The sequence below is a fragment of the Suillus plorans genome (genome assembly GCF_016647745.1).
Source record: "Suillus plorans strain S12 chromosome Unknown HD556scaffold_76, whole genome shotgun sequence".
In the NCBI taxonomy this organism is placed as follows: domain Eukaryota; kingdom Fungi; phylum Basidiomycota; class Agaricomycetes; order Boletales; family Suillaceae; genus Suillus; species Suillus plorans.
This window is the reverse complement of record NW_024537460.1, coordinates 80,830-99,207: the sequence shown is the minus strand read 5'-3', so window position 1 is coordinate 99,207 and position 18,378 is coordinate 80,830. Positions and strand designations below refer to the sequence as shown.

Below are 18,378 nucleotides of genomic sequence, written 5' to 3'. Positions count from 1 at the left end.
TGCCGCATGAATCACTGCTCTGGAGTACAACGCATGAGTCCAAATATGTGTTCTGTTCACTCTGGCCGAAAATTACGTCGAAATCGATGCGGAGACGGCTGGATGGCTTGCACTTGCATCGGATACCCTGCTCACCCCCGCATCAGACACTCAGCTTATCACTTTTTACAGATAAACCATGGGTAGGGTTATCAGGGCTCAGAGGCGCTCGCACGCCATCGTATGTTTCCCTACTTATTCACCTACCCAGATCTTTACGCCCTTGTCATTTAATGTAGTTCAAAGCACACACCCACCACAACAAGGCCCCCGCCAAGCTTCGTACGCTCGATTTCGCCGAACGCAATGGCTACGTCCGGGGTATTGTCAAAGAAATCATTCACGATCCCGGCCGGTAAGGATCAAACGCTCTAATCCATTATTTTCCTCACATGCATTCTAGTGGCGCACCCCTCGCACGCGTCGTATTCCGTGACCCCTACCGCTACAAGCTCCGCAAGGAGACCTTCATTGCAACGGAAGGCATGCACACCGGCTCATTCGTATACTGCGGAAAGAAGGCCGCCCTTACCGTCGGTAACGTCCTTCCCGTGAGCCAATGCCCAGAAGGTACCATCGTCTGCAACGTTGAGGAGAAAGTTGGCGACCGTGGTGCTCTCGCTCGTACGTCTGGCAACTACGCAACCGTCATTGGCCACTCGCCAGAGGACAACAAGACCCGTATTCGTCTGCCTAGTGGTGCGAAGAAGACTGTGTCTGGGGGCGCACGGGCCACTGTTGGAATCGTTGCTGGTGGTGGACGTATCGATAAACCATTGCTTAAGGCTGGTCGCGCATATCATAAATACAAAGCTAAGCGCAACAGGTGGGTGAACAACGACAATTGTGTTATTTGGTTACTCACAAAAACTCACAGCTGGCCTCGTACTCGTGGTGTTGCTATGAACCCCGTCGACCATCCTCACGGTGGTGGTAACCACCAGCACATCGGAAAGGCCTCGACAGTTCCTCGCTCTGCAGTTCCTGGACAGAAAGTCGGTCTTATTGCCGCTCGCCGGGTATGTCTATTTTGTAGCTTGCTTTCATTTTTGTGCATGCTGAATGATTTTGGTAGACTGGTCTGCTACGCGGTACCGTCAAGGTCAAGGAAGTCTAAGAGGTCGGATGGTTTTTTTCTACATATCACTCGCTATGCTTTACGACCCCATACATCCCTCAAAATACTTGTATGCATCCGCATATGCCCTACGATCATGCACACTGCCCTTAACATGCTATTTAGCACTGTGTGATGATGGGCCTATTTGCTTGCGTCTCTGTTAGTGATGAAACTTCGGTGGTTGGCATATGAGTAGCAGAGACCGTTGCAGGATTGTATACCCAGGACGAAACGCTTACTCTCGTTGAGCTCCTTGAGTCAATCAATCTACGTATAAACGTGTTTCTAACTTCTTACAAACTTCTCGAGTCCAAACGGCATGTTATGAGCTAGACTGTGTTCCGCAGTTAGAAAGACGAAGACTATTGGAATCTGTAGCTTTGACGCAGCACCCTGATGTTAAAGCGCACACATTTAAATTTCAAGTCTTGTTTTCGTATAAAGACAGGGCATAGTATGGCAAAAGGAAAAAGGGGCATAGGGCATAAGGCATAAGGCATAAGGCATAGAAATAGTGGCGTGGCATAAAAACTAAAGGAAAAGTGGCATGGGGGTCGTAAAGTCATGAGGTCATGAGGTCGTAAAGTCGTAAAGTCATAAGGCATAAAGGGTGTGATGAGATGAGTCATAGACGAACCAGACTGGATGGAATAGGCTGCGTGTAGAGCTGCGTGTACGTAGTGCGCGCTTCGAATGGGTATCCGGGCAGAGAAAAGGTCGTAATAATAGAATAGGTTGCGTATGGAGTTGCGTGTATACCGTAGTACGCACGAATGGGTGTAAGCCCCCGGGGCAGAGAAGAAGCGCAAGATGTCGAAAGACTGGGTATGGAGCTGCTAGTGAACCGTGATGCGCGAAAGGGGGAGGTAGAGGGCAAGAGCGGCTGGTGGACTTGAGGATTGAGGAAGAGATAGATGTCGGAGGGCCAAGAAAAAGGTGAAAAGGGTATATGAAGGGGTGACGTGGGTCGAACAATAAATATGAAGAGAGAATTAGGAAAGAAAGATGAAGAGGGTATATGAAGCGGAGAAGGAAAGAGAAAGGTGGAAAGGGTAGATGAAGGAGCGACATAGGCTGGACGAAAGGAAAGAGAAAGGTGAAAGGTGAAAGGGGTATATGAAGGAGTGGCATACGCTGGACGATAGATGAGAAGGAAAGAGAAAGGTGAAAAGGGTATAGGAAGGAGTGGCATAGGCTGGACGATAGATGAGAAGGAAAGAGAAAGGTGAAAAGGGTATAGGAAGGAGTGACATAGGCTGGACGATGGATGAGAAAGAAAGAGAAAGGTGAAAAGGGTATATGAAGGAGTGACATAGGCTGAACGATAGATGAGAAGGAAAGAGAAAGGTGAAAGGGGTATATGAAGGAGTGGCATGAGCTGGACGATGGATAAGAAAGAAAGAAGAAATGTGAGAAGGAAGGCGCATCCGTCACCTGGTAGAAAGAGCGACGGCTGTCAGACGACAGGCTTGAGCTGATGTTCAGCGGAAATAGAGATAGAACAGGAGATGGTGACGCATCCGTCATCCAGTAGAAAGAGCGACTGCTGTCGGACGACAGGTTTGAGCTGAGGTTCAGCAGAAATAGATATAGAACAGGTGATGGTGACGCATCCGTCATCCAGTAGAAAGAGCGACTGCTGTCGGACGACAGGCTTGAGCTGAGGTTCAGCGGAAATAGAGATGGAACAGGAGATGGTGACGCATCCGTCATCCAGTAGAAAGAGCGACTGCTGTCGGACGACAGGCTTGAGCTGATGTTCAGCGGAAACAGAAACAGAACGGGAGATCGTGACGCATCTGTCATCCAGTGAAAAGAGCAACTGCGGTCAGCCTAAAGGAATGACGGGAGTTGCACTAAGGTTCGGAGAAATCGAGGAAGATGAAACTTACTGGTGCCACACTGTCGAGCTTGAATACAGAGCCATCGCACGTCGTTCATTATGCTTGGAGTGTCCGACGTTAAATGGGTGAATTAGCCTAGCTAGATGGGCGGGCGGGCGGTAGGCTGTAGGGATGTGACGGGTGAGTGCGCAGTTCCCTAATTGAGATAGAGACAACGCCGGCGAGGGCGAGGTTCGAGAGACAGGAAAGTTTTTTTATCAACGTGGCCGACGTTGTGCTTTTCGATGTTCTGGAAAGAGAGATAATAAGAAGAATGCTCTGTTGGCGTAGGGCGGTAACGCACTTTGAAGAGTTGACATTGCTTTACCAACGGCGCGCGACATTGGATACCACTGAGCGAAACGGCGAGAGCAAGATAACGAGAACAAGACAACGAGAACAAGACGACAAGAGATAAAGACGACGAGAGCAAGACGGCGACAGCGAGACGGCGACAGCGAGACGGCGACAACGAGACGGCGACAACGAGACGGCGAGAGAGCAAGACGAGAAAGCAAGCCGGCGAGACAGCAGGACAACGAGAGAGAGTAAGAAACTGAGAATAAAGAATTCGATCCGATCAGCGACAAAGACAACGAGAGATAATCGTCCGTGACACGCAATAAGGGTCAGATGTGACGATGAAGAATCGTTGGCACTCGAGGGAGGTCAAGCTGATGAAGAAGAGGAAGCCCGGGCGGGCAGGTATTTATACGTTTGGGAGAGTCAGCCTCCCGTAATCAATACTGGTTGGCCTACGTCATAACGTGTCATGGGCATGGGCCGGCGTAAGTTGAGCAAGTTGATGATGCTGACAGGTAAGAACGCGCCCGCTAGTGTCAGCTTCCGGTCAGCCTCAAGTTCACAGAGGATTGGAGTCCGATACTCGCAATTTGGACCGTCATTCGCGAGAGCGGTGAGGTGGGGAGAATTATAAGGAGGAAGTTGACGGACAGACGCGTCACACGTCCAGATCACGTGCTGACCAAATCAACATTGACGCCTGCATGATGAACATCTCAGCTTTGATCAAGCTTAAGTCTAGCACATGAATTCTTGTGTCGTACTTATGAGAAATAAACCTCGCATGCACTGGAATCTGCCGTGGTTCATATGCAGAGATGGTCCCATCTATGCTTTGACTCTATTAGACAAAGGTCATGGCGTCGAAAGTTTCCTATAGGCCAAGGGTCCCGGATCTTCAACATTAAGGTCTGTAACAAGAATTGCTAAAAAAAAATCAGTGGGCGCTCGTGAAACAGATATATTCCGTGTAGAATTAGGAACGACAGCGTATTCTACTGCCTAGAAAGGCAGGGCATATATTTTACAGTATGTTTGTAAAAACAATAATGAGCTACAGCTGTTAGCATACCAAAGGTCAGCAGATTTGAGTGCGTCAAGAAAACGTGGACGTACTCTGAACAGGAAACCAAGCTAGATTACAAAAGTTCAATCAGCCATATGTCACAGGACAGAATTTCAGCACCTACATCTTCTGGCGTCAGTCGTCCCATCGCCTAGGTCGTAGTCAGCTCTCATATTTGTGTCAGCCACTAACTACAAATACTCACAGATTCATCGGTAGACAGCGTGGCATCCACCATCGCTGATTTCTTCTCCTGCAATTGTATGATTCGCCTCTCGATGCTATCTTCAACGACGAGCTTGATGGCCTGGACAGGACGGTACTGTCCGAGACGGTGAATACGGTCCATAGCTTCTGTAGTGGAAATAAGCAAGTGTCACAGGTACATTTAGTCAATTCGCGTACGGTATTCAACCTAGAACAACAGGAATCAGCTGAGGATGTGAAAGACAGACATAGAAAACTTGCCGCAGGATTCCACCAACTGTCCATCAGATACACTCGAGATGCTTCGGTCAAGTTCAATGCCACTCCACCAGCTTTCAAGCTGACAAGAAATACAGTGACGCCAACATTTTTCACTAAGGAAGCACGTTACTGTAAAAAAACATAACTGATAGACGATCGTCCGACATACTGAAGTGTTGAATGGTCGCATCGCGTGCCTGAGGACTCATGGTTCCTTCAAGTCGACAAATCTATCAGAGATTTTGGTGTCAGCGTTTCATCCAGTAAAATTCCCAGATTCATGCGCACCGAAAAGCCCGCCTTTTGTAGCCTGAAGGCGATCAAATCTAAAAAGTTGACAAATTGACTAAACACGATACTTTTAATCGTGTTGTCTTGCGAGCGAAGATTGGAAAGTTCCTCGACAAGTGCCTCGATCTTGGAGGAAGACCGCCAAGTCTCTATATTGAGTCGTCCCAAGATTCCTTGTCGTGCAGAAGGAATATTTGCTTCAAGTTCGAGCGCCGGAGCCTCGAGGTCGATGGTAAGAGCGATGTGGCAAACAGGACAGTCGGGCTTAAAGAAATTCAAGACCCAAAAAAATGTTGATAGGAAAAAACTGACAGTTATGTCTCCGGCTGTGCTCAGATACTGTTTCATGCACTCCCGGTCGAAGATGTGGCGGCATTTGGCCTGAATGGCATCCTCCGCGACATCACTGCAGAGTCTACAGATCGTGGCTTCACCAGCCTCGTCAGAGCCCAAGAACTGGGTCCCATTAGTCTTACTGCGGAGGACAAGGTCTGGGTGGCATGCCATTTGCCTCAAGCGAGTGAGCCTACAGGAACTTCAGGATCATATGGGCAAGAGCGCGAAAGGCTTACAAACTGAAGATATTGGAATAGTCTGATGGAATAGCGTTAACAGTTGGATCTGACTTTCAGAAAAGGTGACCTCACTATTCAAAACCGTTCCAGAGTCAACGTAGGTACTGAACTGGCGTTTCGCGTCAGAGAAGAGCGAAAGATAAAGCTCTTTCTCTTCAGGACTGAAGTAGTCTCGTCGCACGATCACCATACGAGGGGGTAAGTCCAAGTCATCAGCTCGTTGAATCTGCGGCGGTAGCGATTGAATTTCGAACACGTGAATAAAAGGATAAATTCGACCTTTGTTCTACGGAGCATCATTTGATCAAGGAGGATGCGTAACTTCTTGAAAGCAATCCTTCCCGGGCCCTCGATGCCGTGTTTCTGAATAGGTGTCAAGATCTCGTTATTCCAGAAGCAGGTCTGAAAGACACTAATTAGCTGAGTTCACAGATAGTGATGACGATTTACATGTTGCATTGGGCTGTGACCACAATCTATTGTAAAATATATCAAATGGGCACAGGGAGTTGGGGCACAGAACTTACCGTCACAGTGCTTTTTATCTGTAAACTTCCAATGAAGCGATTTGCAATCACATTTCTTACCTATCAGAAAACCAGATCAATGACTCAAATGACGAATGCGGAGACGCAAGACGCACAGAAATAAAAGGAGAATGGATCACCCCCGAGGAAACGAACTAGACTGTAGAGCTCTCCCACACGATTCTGCAAAGGCGTGCCGGATAGACACCATTTGTAATTGCTCTGGAGCTCAAAGGATGCCTTGGCAGTATTGGTTTGGCGTTCCTTAATGTTGTGCGCTTCGTCAAGCTGTCAAAAAAGACCATCAGCAATGGTAAAGTTATCGAAACGAGCTTGATCGTACAATGATCCGGTTCCATTGAATCTGGTGAAGAGGCGAAGGTTCCTTCACAATAAGCCCCTTTCGCTTAAAACCGCTCTGCTGTTTCCTGAAGCAACTCTCCATGACAGCGTAAGTAGTGAGGACCTGAGTTGCGTTAATATTGAGACGAGAGCATGGAGGGTTCTGAAGTTGGAACTAACAACATCGTATTTCTCCAATTCCTTGGGGTTGTTGACGCGAGACGCGCCATGCCACACCAAGACATTCATCCCCTCTGTGTGAGCGTTAATCTCATTGCGCCATTGCATTATAGCAACAGTTGGCCTGTGTAGCATGTGGTTAGGACATGGCAACATAACTGAATGGTGAAAACATACGCAACGACAAGGTTCGGACGCTTCAGGTCCGACACAAAGAGGGATATCATCTGAATAGTCTTACCCATGCTGCAAAGAACACATTCAATCTTGTACATACTGAAAGTTTGAGAAACCTACCCCATCTCGTCGGCTAGCATGCCGCCATGCCAGATCCCCTGCTCTTGCTTACGCATCCAGAAGAGTGATTCCTGCTGGAATGGAAGCAACGTGACCTTTAAACCAGCAGGTTGCGCAGCTCTCTCCGGTACAACGATGGGGATGCTGGACTTGACGTCACCCCAGACATCCCTGAGTTCAGGGTGATGCTTTTTGAGTGCCAAAGAAGATTTCTCGGCCTGTGCTGATAATTAGGGTAAATATTCGAGCAGAAAAAAGGTCGCCGTACCCAGGTAAGCTTTCGACCAAGCTCTTGCATTAATGCGCGTTCCTCCAATTTGTTGGCCCTCCTTTCGGCCGCTTGCAGGCGGCGCCGCTGAGCTCGCTCCACCCAAGTCATGGGTTCGGTGTCAATGAACTTTAGCTTTGCTTTACCCTTCTTCGTGGCTTTCCCCTTACCCTTGGAGAGTGGGAGTTCCTCTTCGCTTGAGCTCAAGACTGATAGTGCCGATTCGCTGTCTTCTAGTATGAAATTGTCATCTTCACTGCCGCCAGAACGACCTTTGCCTTTTCCCTTGCCACCGGACCTTGTAAGGCGACGTTCAGCAGCAGCAGCCTTCTTGGTAATCTTGAGGCTTGGTGACGTAACGTTGGCTCTGGAGGAAGAACCGACTCCCGAGGATTCTTGAACAGCGCATCGTGCTGTTGCGCGGGACAACTCAATGGCAGCAGCAACCATCAACTCTTCGTCACCTTCTGACTCGTTGCCCTCAGAACCCGAGACGACGTCAGAGAACTGTTCCCAGTTCTTTGAGGGGAGAGGGGCATCGTCATCCGACTCATAATACTCCGAATCACTGGATTCAATGTCTTCGAGGTCCTCATCCTCTGAGAGAAGCTGGACATCCTTATTATTGGAGGTAGAAGGAACAGTAACTCGCCCTTTTCTTTTGACAGGTGTTGCTTGTTGCTGTATATTGATAGTACTTAGTATGCGGCTGGGCGGAACTGAAGACTGCGTTCTCGCCTTTGAGTTCAAGGTCGAATTTTTAACGGGTATCTCAACACAAAAAGCTTTGTGGGCGACTTTCCGTTTAGTTGAGACTGGTCTACCCTCGAAGTCTTCACCTTCATCTTCTGCAGAGCGCTTCCGCGTTTTCATAAGGCTTGTTGCAAGTGATCTTGTCGTAACTTTCGTGACTACTGGATTTTCATCGACGTCGGAAGTGTCAGGGGTTTCAGGTACCACAGAATTCTTGCCGCTAACCAGGGGAGACATTGATGTGCTTGGAGTACCTGTGGTCGTGGTTGCAGGCGTCCGAACATTGCGGGCGCCATTTCTTCTCGTACTGACCATAATAGCAGTGTTAAGGTGGGAGAGCGGAAACAAAGGCCAATCCTGTCGGGACAGAGAAAAAAGTTCGGCGACTCGCGAGACGCGAGATTCGCGGGAAACCCTAACTCAATTATTTAATTTGTCTTTCAGTGGTGTCACGTGGACACGTGCATTGTAGCCACAAGCGCGTCCACCTGCCGGCCAGGATGATGACGACTCTCAGATCTCACTGGTACTGGCATATTCGTTTCGAAGCCATCCCGACAACGAGCACCAGTGCAAACACTCGTGCATCATGGATGTGTGCTTACGTTCCCTATCTCTCAAATGTGCACCTTGCTAAACAAGGGTAGCCTGGTTTCGGCCACTGTTCGGAGTTGACCAAGATTTGTGTCAGAAACAAGAAAGCGGGTGTCACAAGTTTTCGAACTCAGAGAATACAATAGTAAGTGCCACGTACGATGGGTGCCAAGGTACTTCAAGCTAATCGAATGTCTGATAACTACTACTAGGAGTACAAATTTTTCGATCGTTCTGGAATCCGAGATGGGGACCGCTGATATCTAGTCCTATGACCAGCAGCAGAATCCACTATCCAATGACGCCTCAGAGAGGTCAATAGCACTCGAAGCAAGTTTTCCCCCTGAAATATTCGTCGGCAGAATCATGCATTTACCCGTACGCTTCCTCCCCGCCCTGGAGTTCTTGAAATCAGATGGAACCTGCGTCACTCGTCTCTTTCTCAACCTACTCCCAGACGTTCTCGTCTGCTCGCCTACTTCATCGATCAATGATTATATGGTATAGACGGTGTCTGCAGCGGGGCATTTTAGAACAACAATTAGAATTCGTCAATGACGGTTTTTGTCCAGAGGCGAAGCCAGATACTACGAGGAGATGTTGGCAGTGATTTCTACTGGACGGACAGTGAGTGGAATAAATGGTCTGATATGGTCCATGACAGAGATGACTTGAAAACACCGCAGCGAAAGATCAATTTAGCCGGCGACTTGAGTTGTCCGCGGGTGGCTGTGCCACGCAGCCAGCCAATTGAGCGTCTCGAAAAAACGCATGTCCAATCAGAAATATTGTGCGGCTCCGTTGTGGCAGGGTCGTCTTGGGAAGGCCTAACATTGAATGTACTCAGGCTGAAAGATCTGACATCACCGGCACTGGACAGGCTATTATGCATACTGAGAATGGTGGCAGTTGTTGCAAACTGATATAATCCAATGGACCTTATAATCAATGCAAAAGTCTTGTCGCAGTGATTCTACGACCAGAAAGCATTTGTGACGAGCTGCTGGATAGAGATATACGTGGGATTATTCAACTCATGCAGTCACCTCAACTTCCATTCACTGCGCTGAATATGCCGACACGTCTTGCCAGTAGCTAGCAGATGCCTTCAGCTGGGCACCTTGGCTCATCACAAATATGGTACTCACGCGCAACGCTCCAGCAAGGCACTATCGGTCTTGAAAGTGTAAATGTCAGGTACTCCCGCAGATGTCTCGTTGAACATCATCTCTGTCAAATCAGATCGCCAAGGTCTCCAGGAGGGTGTGATATCTCCTGGAGTGTATCTGTCATCAGGAGTCTCAGACATGGCCATAGCCATGAATGAATTCGAGAAAGCAGTTATGAACTGCGAATCGTTGTATGCAGGACCACCTTTGAAACAGTTTACATTCAGAGTAGTAGACTCGTTGCTTCAACTTACGAAAATGAGGTGAAGTAGTATGCAACGTCATTTCCATGCAGGCCAGGCGGGATTGCAAACTCGCCCTGCGTATATTGAGTATAAATGAGTCGCGAGTTGTCTCGAACTCACTTTCCAAGCTCGTTCTCCAAATGCTGAGAGGAGATAATAGATGGGGCAAATGAATATTGCTGAGACGACCCATGAAATCAGGGACAGCGATCATTCCTTCAAAAATATACATACATTCACCCATCACAAGATCTGCCTGGTTGACGTTACTTCCGTAGTTCTGGTACATCGTCACCACTCCAGCGGCCTGAGCAAAACCGATGTTCGGGAAAAGCGTCTTGACATAATCCGCAATATCCAATGCCATCGATTGGTTGACAAAACTGTTCCCCTCATGCGAATTGGTCATAGCAAGCAGATAGTTCTAGGAGAAAAAGGCCTCAGTTTGTCTTCGAGATAGAGGCATTCATAGACCGTACGCCATTCAAACGACCTTTCCTTATCGTCACAGTAGGCCTCTCCACGATGAAAGTGCCATCTACAACAGGGACGAATACATACGTGCCAAAGAACCCATTGAGGTTGATGTTATAGTTCAAGGTCTGCAGCGTATCGATGTCTGCAGCGCGCAAACAAGAGAGGGTATCCGAGCTCGAGGCACAGCCGCAACTTAAAGAATTAGATAGAGACTGGCGGTGTTTCAAAGAATTTACTTTGTTCCATTGACGACCTCACTATACAACAGCTAGTAGTTGTATTCAGGACTGCGGACATCGTCCTCATGAACAAAACTTACCTCCGGAATCCGGTCATTATAATTATATTGGGATGGCAAGAACGTAGAACTCGTCATGGCGATTCTGAAGAGGGGAGGCTGCGTGTTTCCTCCATGGGCAACGATATGCTGTAGCACCGATCCGGCACCTGAAACATAGTAAATCATAAAGACAATATTTGATGACAAAGAGTACCTAGCATAGCTCACCAGCGGACTCTCCCCAAATTGTGACCTTCGTGGGGTCGCCGCCGAAGGCGCTTATCTATCCAGTAAGCTTCCTGTCAGGTAGGGTACACCACGCAAGTAAAGAGTTCTGCTCACGTAGGCCTGCACCCACTGTAAGGCATAATTCTGGTCGACTTGAAATATCAAGTTCAGCTGGATCTGAAAGACTGCCAGACCATGATCGCGTACGTAGCCCAGCATTGAGTGCACCCCCTTCCTTGACCGCTTCCCCGGGAAGAAAACCTAATTGGCGGTGTATGCACCTTAGTATGCATTTGAAACCGAGAGAAGACAGTAAAAACACACCAAATAAACCGAGGCGGTACTGAATTAAGACTGTGATAACACCATAATTCGAGTCTATAATTAAATCTGCGCCATTGAATGGACTTCCACCACCTATGAGATACCCTCCTCCGTGAATCCAAACGATAACTGGGAGCCCTCCTCCCGGAGTTGGCACCACTTCACTTCCAGGAGTGTATACACTACCAGATGTGACCACTAATCGTAAATGCTAACATCATCATTCAATGACAGGGCTTACTTCAGGAATAAACAGTCTTCAGATTGGCTGATATCCCTTTTCTTCATAGAGGTACTTTCAAACGGATTTGTCGAAGAATCGCCTCTGGCTGCTTGATTACATTCGTTTGGTTGCGTAGTAGCTTGTTGAATCCCAGAAACGGTCGGTGGAGGCTGCGGGGCCGCCCATCTTAAGTCGCCTGTGCGCTTGATGCGTGAGCTGAGATTGTGTTTAAGAAAGATTACTAAACGCACCAACTGGAGGAGCCGCGTAGCGTATTCCAAGGAAGCTGGTGATGTTTGTCGCCGTGTCAACTGATCCCTGGTACTGGGCATAACCCAGGTTGACGATAGATGCGGATACGGTGGCCGTCGGAGAAGACAACACTTCAAGCGCAAGAAAAACCTGCGACACGGCCAATAGATTGGCTTTAGTGGACAGTTTTACTCCCACAGATCGTGCAGTGAAAAACATCCTTGACCAGGGTGATGAAGATGCGGTTTATAAACCGAGTGGTGACAGGTCCAAGACTCCGAGTCGAACGACTGGCCCGGGAGAGTCTCGGTGAAATTCAACGGTGGTTTATTGAAAACGGTCAACATTGTAGATTGCCGCATCACAAGGTGTAGTACTGACGAAGAGCAAGCGATAGTATTGTCATTATATTATTGTCATGGTAGAAAGGAGATGGTGTGTGGGAAGATGCATCCCACTGTAACCTACATACTTACTGAGGATAGTGCAGAAGAAAACTTGGATGAAAGTGTATATAAATGCTAGATGTTACAAGTCTGTGGTATGTTGCGTCGATGATTCTGCAGCCACATTTCAAAGGTGTCCTCATCTGTGGGCTGGGCTCAGTATAAAACAAGGCAATACAATTAAGTATAGTGTTCGATCGCAAGTGTCCAGTTGGATCTTGGCCGAGACTTGCGCTCATAACGCGCCACCATCAAAAAGTGGTATTTAAGCTCAACATGTAAGCGCGTCTACTCCGATCAAGCCACTCGCAGAGAGATTTGTTCTTCTTGCGAGGCTTGCCATCCTCATAGCGAAAACAGAAACCCAGACCAACGATTCAACATCGTGCTGGTACACGTGCTCGACGCTGCCTTCGACGGTTGATAGTAGGGTGAAAAGGCTAATCGATAGGAACCGTACCGTTCCTGTGTGTTCATTGCCTCTGGCACAATCATCTTGAATCGATGATAAATCATAGTCATTGAGGACGCCTATCACACGACCGCGCGAGGTTCGGTAAAACACGAGATTGCTGGGGCTGATGTCACAGCGATAGATACCATCTTCCCAGAGGATACGATGAACTAGAATCGCAGTTGATGGACGGTAACCAGAACACAAAGAAAGAACGCCTACCGATAATATTTGCCACCATGTTTCGCGGAACTCAGACCCACTCAGGTTTGTGACAGGCTCAAGCTTCCTGAATATGCCCGACTGCCCCGTTCAGCGTCCTTCATTCCTAATGCCGTTCTGCTGTTGGTCGTGGATGTCTCATTAAACCTACGGAACTAAACTATGTCTGGGACATGACCCATCATCCGCAAGTGTTTCAAGGTCAAACACACCTTTTCTGGCCACTAGAGCTTGGCAACTCCGATGTTATGAGGAGGGTCGGCATTAGCGCCGCTCTCAGTGGATGGTCTGTCGTTGTCGCTATAACAATTGTGTGAGGTGTTAGGAGGAGAGTCGGTGTCGGACGGTTCATCGGGGCGTTCGCGTGCCTGTAGCAATTTCGATAGTGCCTTGCTCTTCATTGGGACGACGGTGGTTGCACGTCCACGCAGACCGAAATGATATGAGTACGTGACGAATCTGATTTTACATAAACAGAATGTGAGTGTCGACCTCAGGCTGGTCAACGTTGACAGAGGGCCAGAAAATACAGCATCAGACCTGAATATAAAGTTAAAGTCCTATTGTGCGTATCGCATTCGCTGCATAGCTATGTAGGAGCAAGACAAGAAAGCAAGAGGATAGCGGGCGAAAAGCTGATCAACAAGATTGGAAAGCACTACATAATAAATATTTAGACTAGTACTACTACGTGACGGTATATATGGTATCATATAATCGGGTACAGAATTCGCATGGTGAACAGCATAGGGCTAGCAGCTACAAAAATCCTCAATTATTTTGGCCATTCCATGAATTTCCTACAAATCCATTGCCTCCACTTAGACGGTTATATTTTGCGAGAACACCACCAGCCATCAACGCGCCCTTGACGAATTTTTTCGCAAGCATAGTTTTGTCTAGATTATTATTCGGAGGCTGTTGTTGCATGTTTCCTGGAGCATGGTGTTGTACGGGATGAACGGAGGGTCCCGCCTGGGATTGGGGTGGATAAGCGTGGTGAGGTGTGGTGCCGTGACCGTGGTTCACAACATGCTGGGCTGGTATTGGCTGACCCTGCGAGTACATGGTATGAGTGGCGGTCCCAGAGGAGGGGTAAGTAACATTATTCGTATACGGGCTCTGGGTGTGAGATGTATGAAAGCTTTGTGAGGACGTGTGATGGTGAGGATGTGAGGATGTGTGATGATATGAGGACGCGTGATGATGAGAATGTGTGCCCTGCTGAGAGGCAGGATTGAAAGAAGGAAGATGCTGTGAGAATGCTGTGGCAGTGGGTAGTTGAGCGGTTTGAGATGCCATGGGGTGCATGGGTTGTCCGGTTTGCTGGGTTGGGCTGGGGTAGCCTGATGCGGTAAAGTGGTCAGCAGACCTTCCATGGAAAGGAATAGACATACTTGTGTGTGTGTATTCTATCGGCGGCGAATTAGGACCAATATTTGAGATGCCGGACATCGTGGATGCCAAGGTTTGTTGCGGCGGAGCTGTTGTCTGTGAACTTTGAGATCCCTGAGTTGCATTAGTCTTATGCGAGGTGTTATACATCTTGTAAGCGGCTTGCAGGAGCTTTCCTGCATCATGCAAATAGTGCGTGTCGCTGCTTTGATTACTCTGGTTATTTGGCTGTTGCTGTAACTGAGATACGTCGAATATCTGTCCTTGAAATTGGGTGAAGTCTACTCCGTTCCCCGTGGTCTGATCAGACACGTTGTATGTTTGGCCCAAGGAGTCCCCGTCGAACGTTTGATTTCCTTGAAAGATCGCCGTAGCGTCGAATCCGTTCCCTAGAATATTACCAGTACCCATATTGGGGTCGAACACACTATCTGCAGGATTTCCAAACGTCATCCCATCCATACTTCCAGTGATATCGTCAACGATATCGCCACCATCGAGTGTCTCAGCGAGCACAGCCCCGCCGAGCAGACCAAGAACACCTCCCGCCGCGAGACCTGTCGCGATATTTATTCCAAGTCCCCTGCTAGATTGAACTGGTTGAGTAGGTGCAGTTATTGCTCTTGCATCTTGAGGTGGGGGCGGCGGAAAGGCCTGTGGTTGGAAGCTTTGGGGTGACTGGTAAGGAGCCTGTGGGTATCCTTGCAGTGTATGGGATACGGCCGGAGATAGCTGGGGTCTGAACTCTGTGGGAGGCTGGAAGGTTTCACGCGGCGATTGGTAAGGAGCCTGTCCTTGCAGTGTAGAGGATACATCCGGAGATAGCTGGGGTCTAAACTCTGCAGGACGACTGCCAGTTGCTGATGCGGATAGCACTGATGGGCCCCGAGAACGCTGGGAGAGCGGAGGTGAAGAAAGAGGTGAAGGAGAACCTGCATAATACATCTGTGAGGTGATTCCGGCAGAAGCAGCCATGAAAGGTGGGGTACCCGATGATGAAGGAGGGAATGTGGGCTCTGCCGAGACTCTTGGAAGAAGAGATGAGTTAGATGGTCGGTGGCTGCTACTGGGTCGAAGAGGGGAGGAAGTAGCTGTTCGAACTTCAGCCGGCTTCACAGCGGACACCTTTGGGCTTAATAGAGGAGATGCAGGCATCATGTGTGGAGGTGCGGAAGCCGTGCTAGTCGCTGGTGTAGAAACCACGGGATTCCTCAGTGGGAGAGCGGGTGGTGGTGCTGTAGAAGGGGTCTTCACAGGGGTGTTATTGTGTGGGGGGCCCGGCGGGGAACTAGAAGGATGCGGTATGTCCTGAGGAGCGGTGTTATACCTAGATTGCCTATATGAAGGCACCTGCTCGGATAGGATTCGAAATGATGATGAAGCTTCCATAGATGATGACCTCTCAGAAAACTTGGGCATAGAGTCCTTTGTAGAGTCATTATACGATTTCTCCTTAACATCTTCAGGTGCTTTCCCCGTAGGGTATGACGCTACTTCTGGTATGGCCAGTGAGGTTTGCGGAGATCCCGAGAGAGGTTCTAGAGAAAGTGCGCGAGGGGTCCTAACGAACGAGAGAGCATCTGCACCTGTTGAAGGTACAGCTCCAGATACAGAATCGGACTCGTGCGGTGTGAGCGAGGGTACATCAGGGAGTGATAGTACTACAGGTGGTTCAGCGTGATATGTACTCGCCCTGATCGCGCTGCACATGGATTGCGACTCGTCGAAGTCTGGGGGGGGAGGTCCGTCGTCAACGAGGGAATATAACGGTACTTCTTCGGAACTGCCGACATCAAAACTCTCAATCTGTATAGGTGCAGGCGAGGGATCACCAGGTCGAGTCACAGACTCAGGGTTAGAAGTGGTCGCAACCACACCTCTTGAACAATCCTGCGAGTATGAACTAGACTCCCTTGGGAGTGTCTCTGGTGGAACAGGTGAAGCTATGGCATTGTTCACGCTCTCAGGCCGTAGAGGGATGTCTGATGACGTTGAGCTGCCTGGTATCACATGCGTTGTAGGTGGGTTCCTACTGTGCAACCCCGCCTGATTTGACCGCCGGGGGTCACCAGCAGGCGATGGCGGAGACCCATCGGATAGTTCCACTGGAACTGGGCTACGCCTACTGGGTGCCTGCAAGTCGTGGGGTACCTGAATAGGAACTGGGGAATGGGCCAAGGGGATGCTTGGAGCGGAACCTGCTGCTGACTGAGGGTGCAGACCTGAGGAATTGGTGCCTCGTTCAGGTACCGGCTGCGGTAACTGAAAATCAAGTTTTGCGATACTGTTATGGTAGAAATCAGAGGCAGGGACAGTTTGAGGAGCGTTTGTATGATCCGCATTCAGCATGAGAGATGCTCTGGCACCATAAGGAGCCCGTGGGCCAGCCGGAACTCGGTTTTTTGAGGATTCTCCACGTTCAAAGGAAGGCTGCCTGTTGGTGGGCTGCTGGTGGGTCTGAGCTTGGGGCCGCTTGCTTAACGAGCTGGCATATAGGCGCTGAGCGTATGATTGACCGCGTGTAGGCGCGGAAACACCGATTAGAGACTGCAAATTTGGCCCCGGTTGTTGATCGGATGGTTTCTCTAACTGCTGGCGCTCGATGGTGTATTGCAAAACAGGTTGTTCAGAGACAAAAGTGCGCGCATATGCTTGCGCAGGAGTGAGTGGTGCTGCATAACTGCCGGAATTAGACGTAGCCCTGACACTAGTGGGAGACTGGAGATTTGTCCGAGTCTGTTGGAGTGACCTGGATCATGTTTAGAACAAGTACCCTGCTGAGAAATTCTTTCATATCACTGCTCACCGATTTATGCCAGTCTCTGCAGAGAGGCCGTCTGCAGGTACGACACCAGTATAAAAGCTCATTAGCCTGAGTGGGGGGCGATTGAAACTGCAAAGTCAGGCAGACAAAAAAACTAATTGTACTATTATCATTTGGACACGGTGCAAGGTACATCAAGGCACCCCCGAATATAACAGGTGCTTGCCTGTCAAATAAGGGCCTATCAAGGCTGTGACTGATGCGGGCGACCTGAGGCCTGATGCGATTAACGTTAACATGCGCCAAGAGGCTACTAGTAGTACGAAGCCAAGCACCGCATAAGTTGATCACCTCCGACATTCTCGCCGAGACCCTCCTGCAGTTTCTTCCTTAAAGCGACGATGACCGCCAGCATAGATCCCAATGGACGACAGTAAATTGACGGTAGTAGTAAACCCACCACCTCGCGCACACGGCGAAGCCACAATTACGGCACAACCAAGGTAAGTACCCTGCACCAGCTTGCTGCAAACTCAGAAACAGTATTCAAGCAGAGCTGTTGATGCATTCTAGCGGTCGGGACTTGGCGCAGCTTGAAGTGACGATATCTGTAAAATTCAGTGACTTTAAAGTAGCAACTCCACATTCATTCGTTCCGTTGAAATCTTATTAGTTTTCAAGTTGGTCCAATAGCAGCTGTGAATATTAATTACAGTAACACATATAAATAAACTCGTCCATAAAGTTTTCTTCAGCACTTGAACTTTGTTAATATCAATTATGCTCTGAACTTCAACTCTTCGTGAGTCATAAATTCAGCAGCAACGTCATTAGACGAGATACTCTGGGCCAGCAAGAGGGCCACCTCATCTCTACATAACGAGGCTCGACCGAGAGCGGGAGGCACCACATGAAGGATGCTCGACAGCAATGCCAACATCGTGCGCATGTGAGCATGTCGACGGCGGGTGGACTTCCCAAAAAGCCTGTGGCTTTTACGGTGCTGTGGTGTTAAGGTTTGCACAAATTTTGCCGAGTGCGTCAACTGAGATATCCGTCACGCGGATTGTGTTATGCCCAGATCAGAGAATGTGCGCCCTACATGCCCTATAATTGACTCAGAGGACCGTCACAGCAAAGACCTTGAGTGGGTGAATTTCGGAATTAAATGAAAGAGTTTCCACCAAGAAAGG

At 48.8% G+C, this 18,378-nt stretch overlaps 5 protein-coding genes across 5 annotated transcripts; 1 reads left to right on the top strand and 4 right to left on the bottom strand.

Moving 5' to 3' along the window:
• Nucleotides 1–178: 178 nt before the first annotated feature.
• On the top strand, nucleotides 179–1,156 carry HD556DRAFT_1246418 (translation protein SH3-like domain-containing protein; the record flags this gene model as incomplete). The annotated part of the gene is made up of 5 exons (XM_041298608.1): nucleotides 179–220; nucleotides 279–394; nucleotides 443–865; nucleotides 917–1,058; nucleotides 1,115–1,156. 5 exons carry the CDS (start codon nucleotides 179–181, stop codon nucleotides 1,154–1,156), a joined length of 765 nt encoding a protein of 254 aa, XP_041154991.1.
• Nucleotides 1,157–1,534: 378 nt separating this feature from the next.
• Nucleotides 1,535–2,562, bottom strand: HD556DRAFT_1408128 (uncharacterized protein). The gene has a single exon (XM_041304071.1). The coding sequence runs from the start codon at nucleotides 2,532–2,534 to the stop codon at nucleotides 1,785–1,787; it is 750 nt and encodes a 249-aa protein (XP_041154990.1). The 5' UTR covers nucleotides 2,535–2,562; the 3' UTR covers nucleotides 1,535–1,784.
• Nucleotides 2,563–4,484: 1,922 nt separating this feature from the next.
• Nucleotides 4,485–7,389, bottom strand: HD556DRAFT_1246456 (SNF2 family N-terminal domain-containing protein; the record flags this gene model as incomplete). Its single annotated transcript, XM_041298612.1, has 17 exons — nucleotides 4,485–4,562; nucleotides 4,617–4,762; nucleotides 4,867–4,992; nucleotides 5,049–5,109; nucleotides 5,168–5,434; nucleotides 5,483–5,696; nucleotides 5,743–5,764; nucleotides 5,818–5,971; nucleotides 6,025–6,147; nucleotides 6,196–6,221; nucleotides 6,273–6,332; nucleotides 6,389–6,560; nucleotides 6,616–6,738; nucleotides 6,795–6,918; nucleotides 6,972–7,040; nucleotides 7,092–7,309; nucleotides 7,360–7,389. The coding sequence occupies 17 exons, from the start codon at nucleotides 7,387–7,389 to the stop codon at nucleotides 4,485–4,487; spliced, it is 2,013 nt and encodes a 670-aa protein (XP_041154989.1).
• Nucleotides 7,390–9,764: 2,375 nt separating this feature from the next.
• Nucleotides 9,765–12,123, bottom strand: HD556DRAFT_1246412 (Alpha/Beta hydrolase protein; the record flags this gene model as incomplete). Its single annotated transcript, XM_041298607.1, is given in 14 exon segments — nucleotides 9,765–9,801; nucleotides 9,855–10,118; nucleotides 10,130–10,194; nucleotides 10,241–10,299; nucleotides 10,355–10,544; nucleotides 10,600–10,789; nucleotides 10,834–10,865; nucleotides 10,917–11,044; nucleotides 11,106–11,160; nucleotides 11,220–11,257; nucleotides 11,313–11,366; nucleotides 11,430–11,611; nucleotides 11,671–11,848; nucleotides 11,904–12,123. The coding sequence occupies 14 exon segments, from the start codon at nucleotides 12,121–12,123 to the stop codon at nucleotides 9,765–9,767; spliced, it is 1,692 nt and encodes a 563-aa protein (XP_041154988.1).
• A 1,674-nt stretch (nucleotides 12,124–13,797) lies between these two features.
• Nucleotides 13,798–17,289, bottom strand: HD556DRAFT_1448512 (uncharacterized protein; the record flags this gene model as incomplete). Its single annotated transcript, XM_041307439.1, has 2 exons — nucleotides 13,798–17,170; nucleotides 17,228–17,289. 2 exons carry the CDS (start codon nucleotides 17,287–17,289, stop codon nucleotides 13,798–13,800), a joined length of 3,435 nt encoding a protein of 1,144 aa, XP_041154987.1.
• Nucleotides 17,290–18,378: the final 1,089 nt, after the last annotated feature.

Coding starts and splice junctions, on each gene's coding strand:
- HD556DRAFT_1408128 (XM_041304071.1), bottom strand. CDS start 2,534: ATGCCACTCCTTCATATACCCCTTTCACCTTTCTCTTTCCTTCTCATC.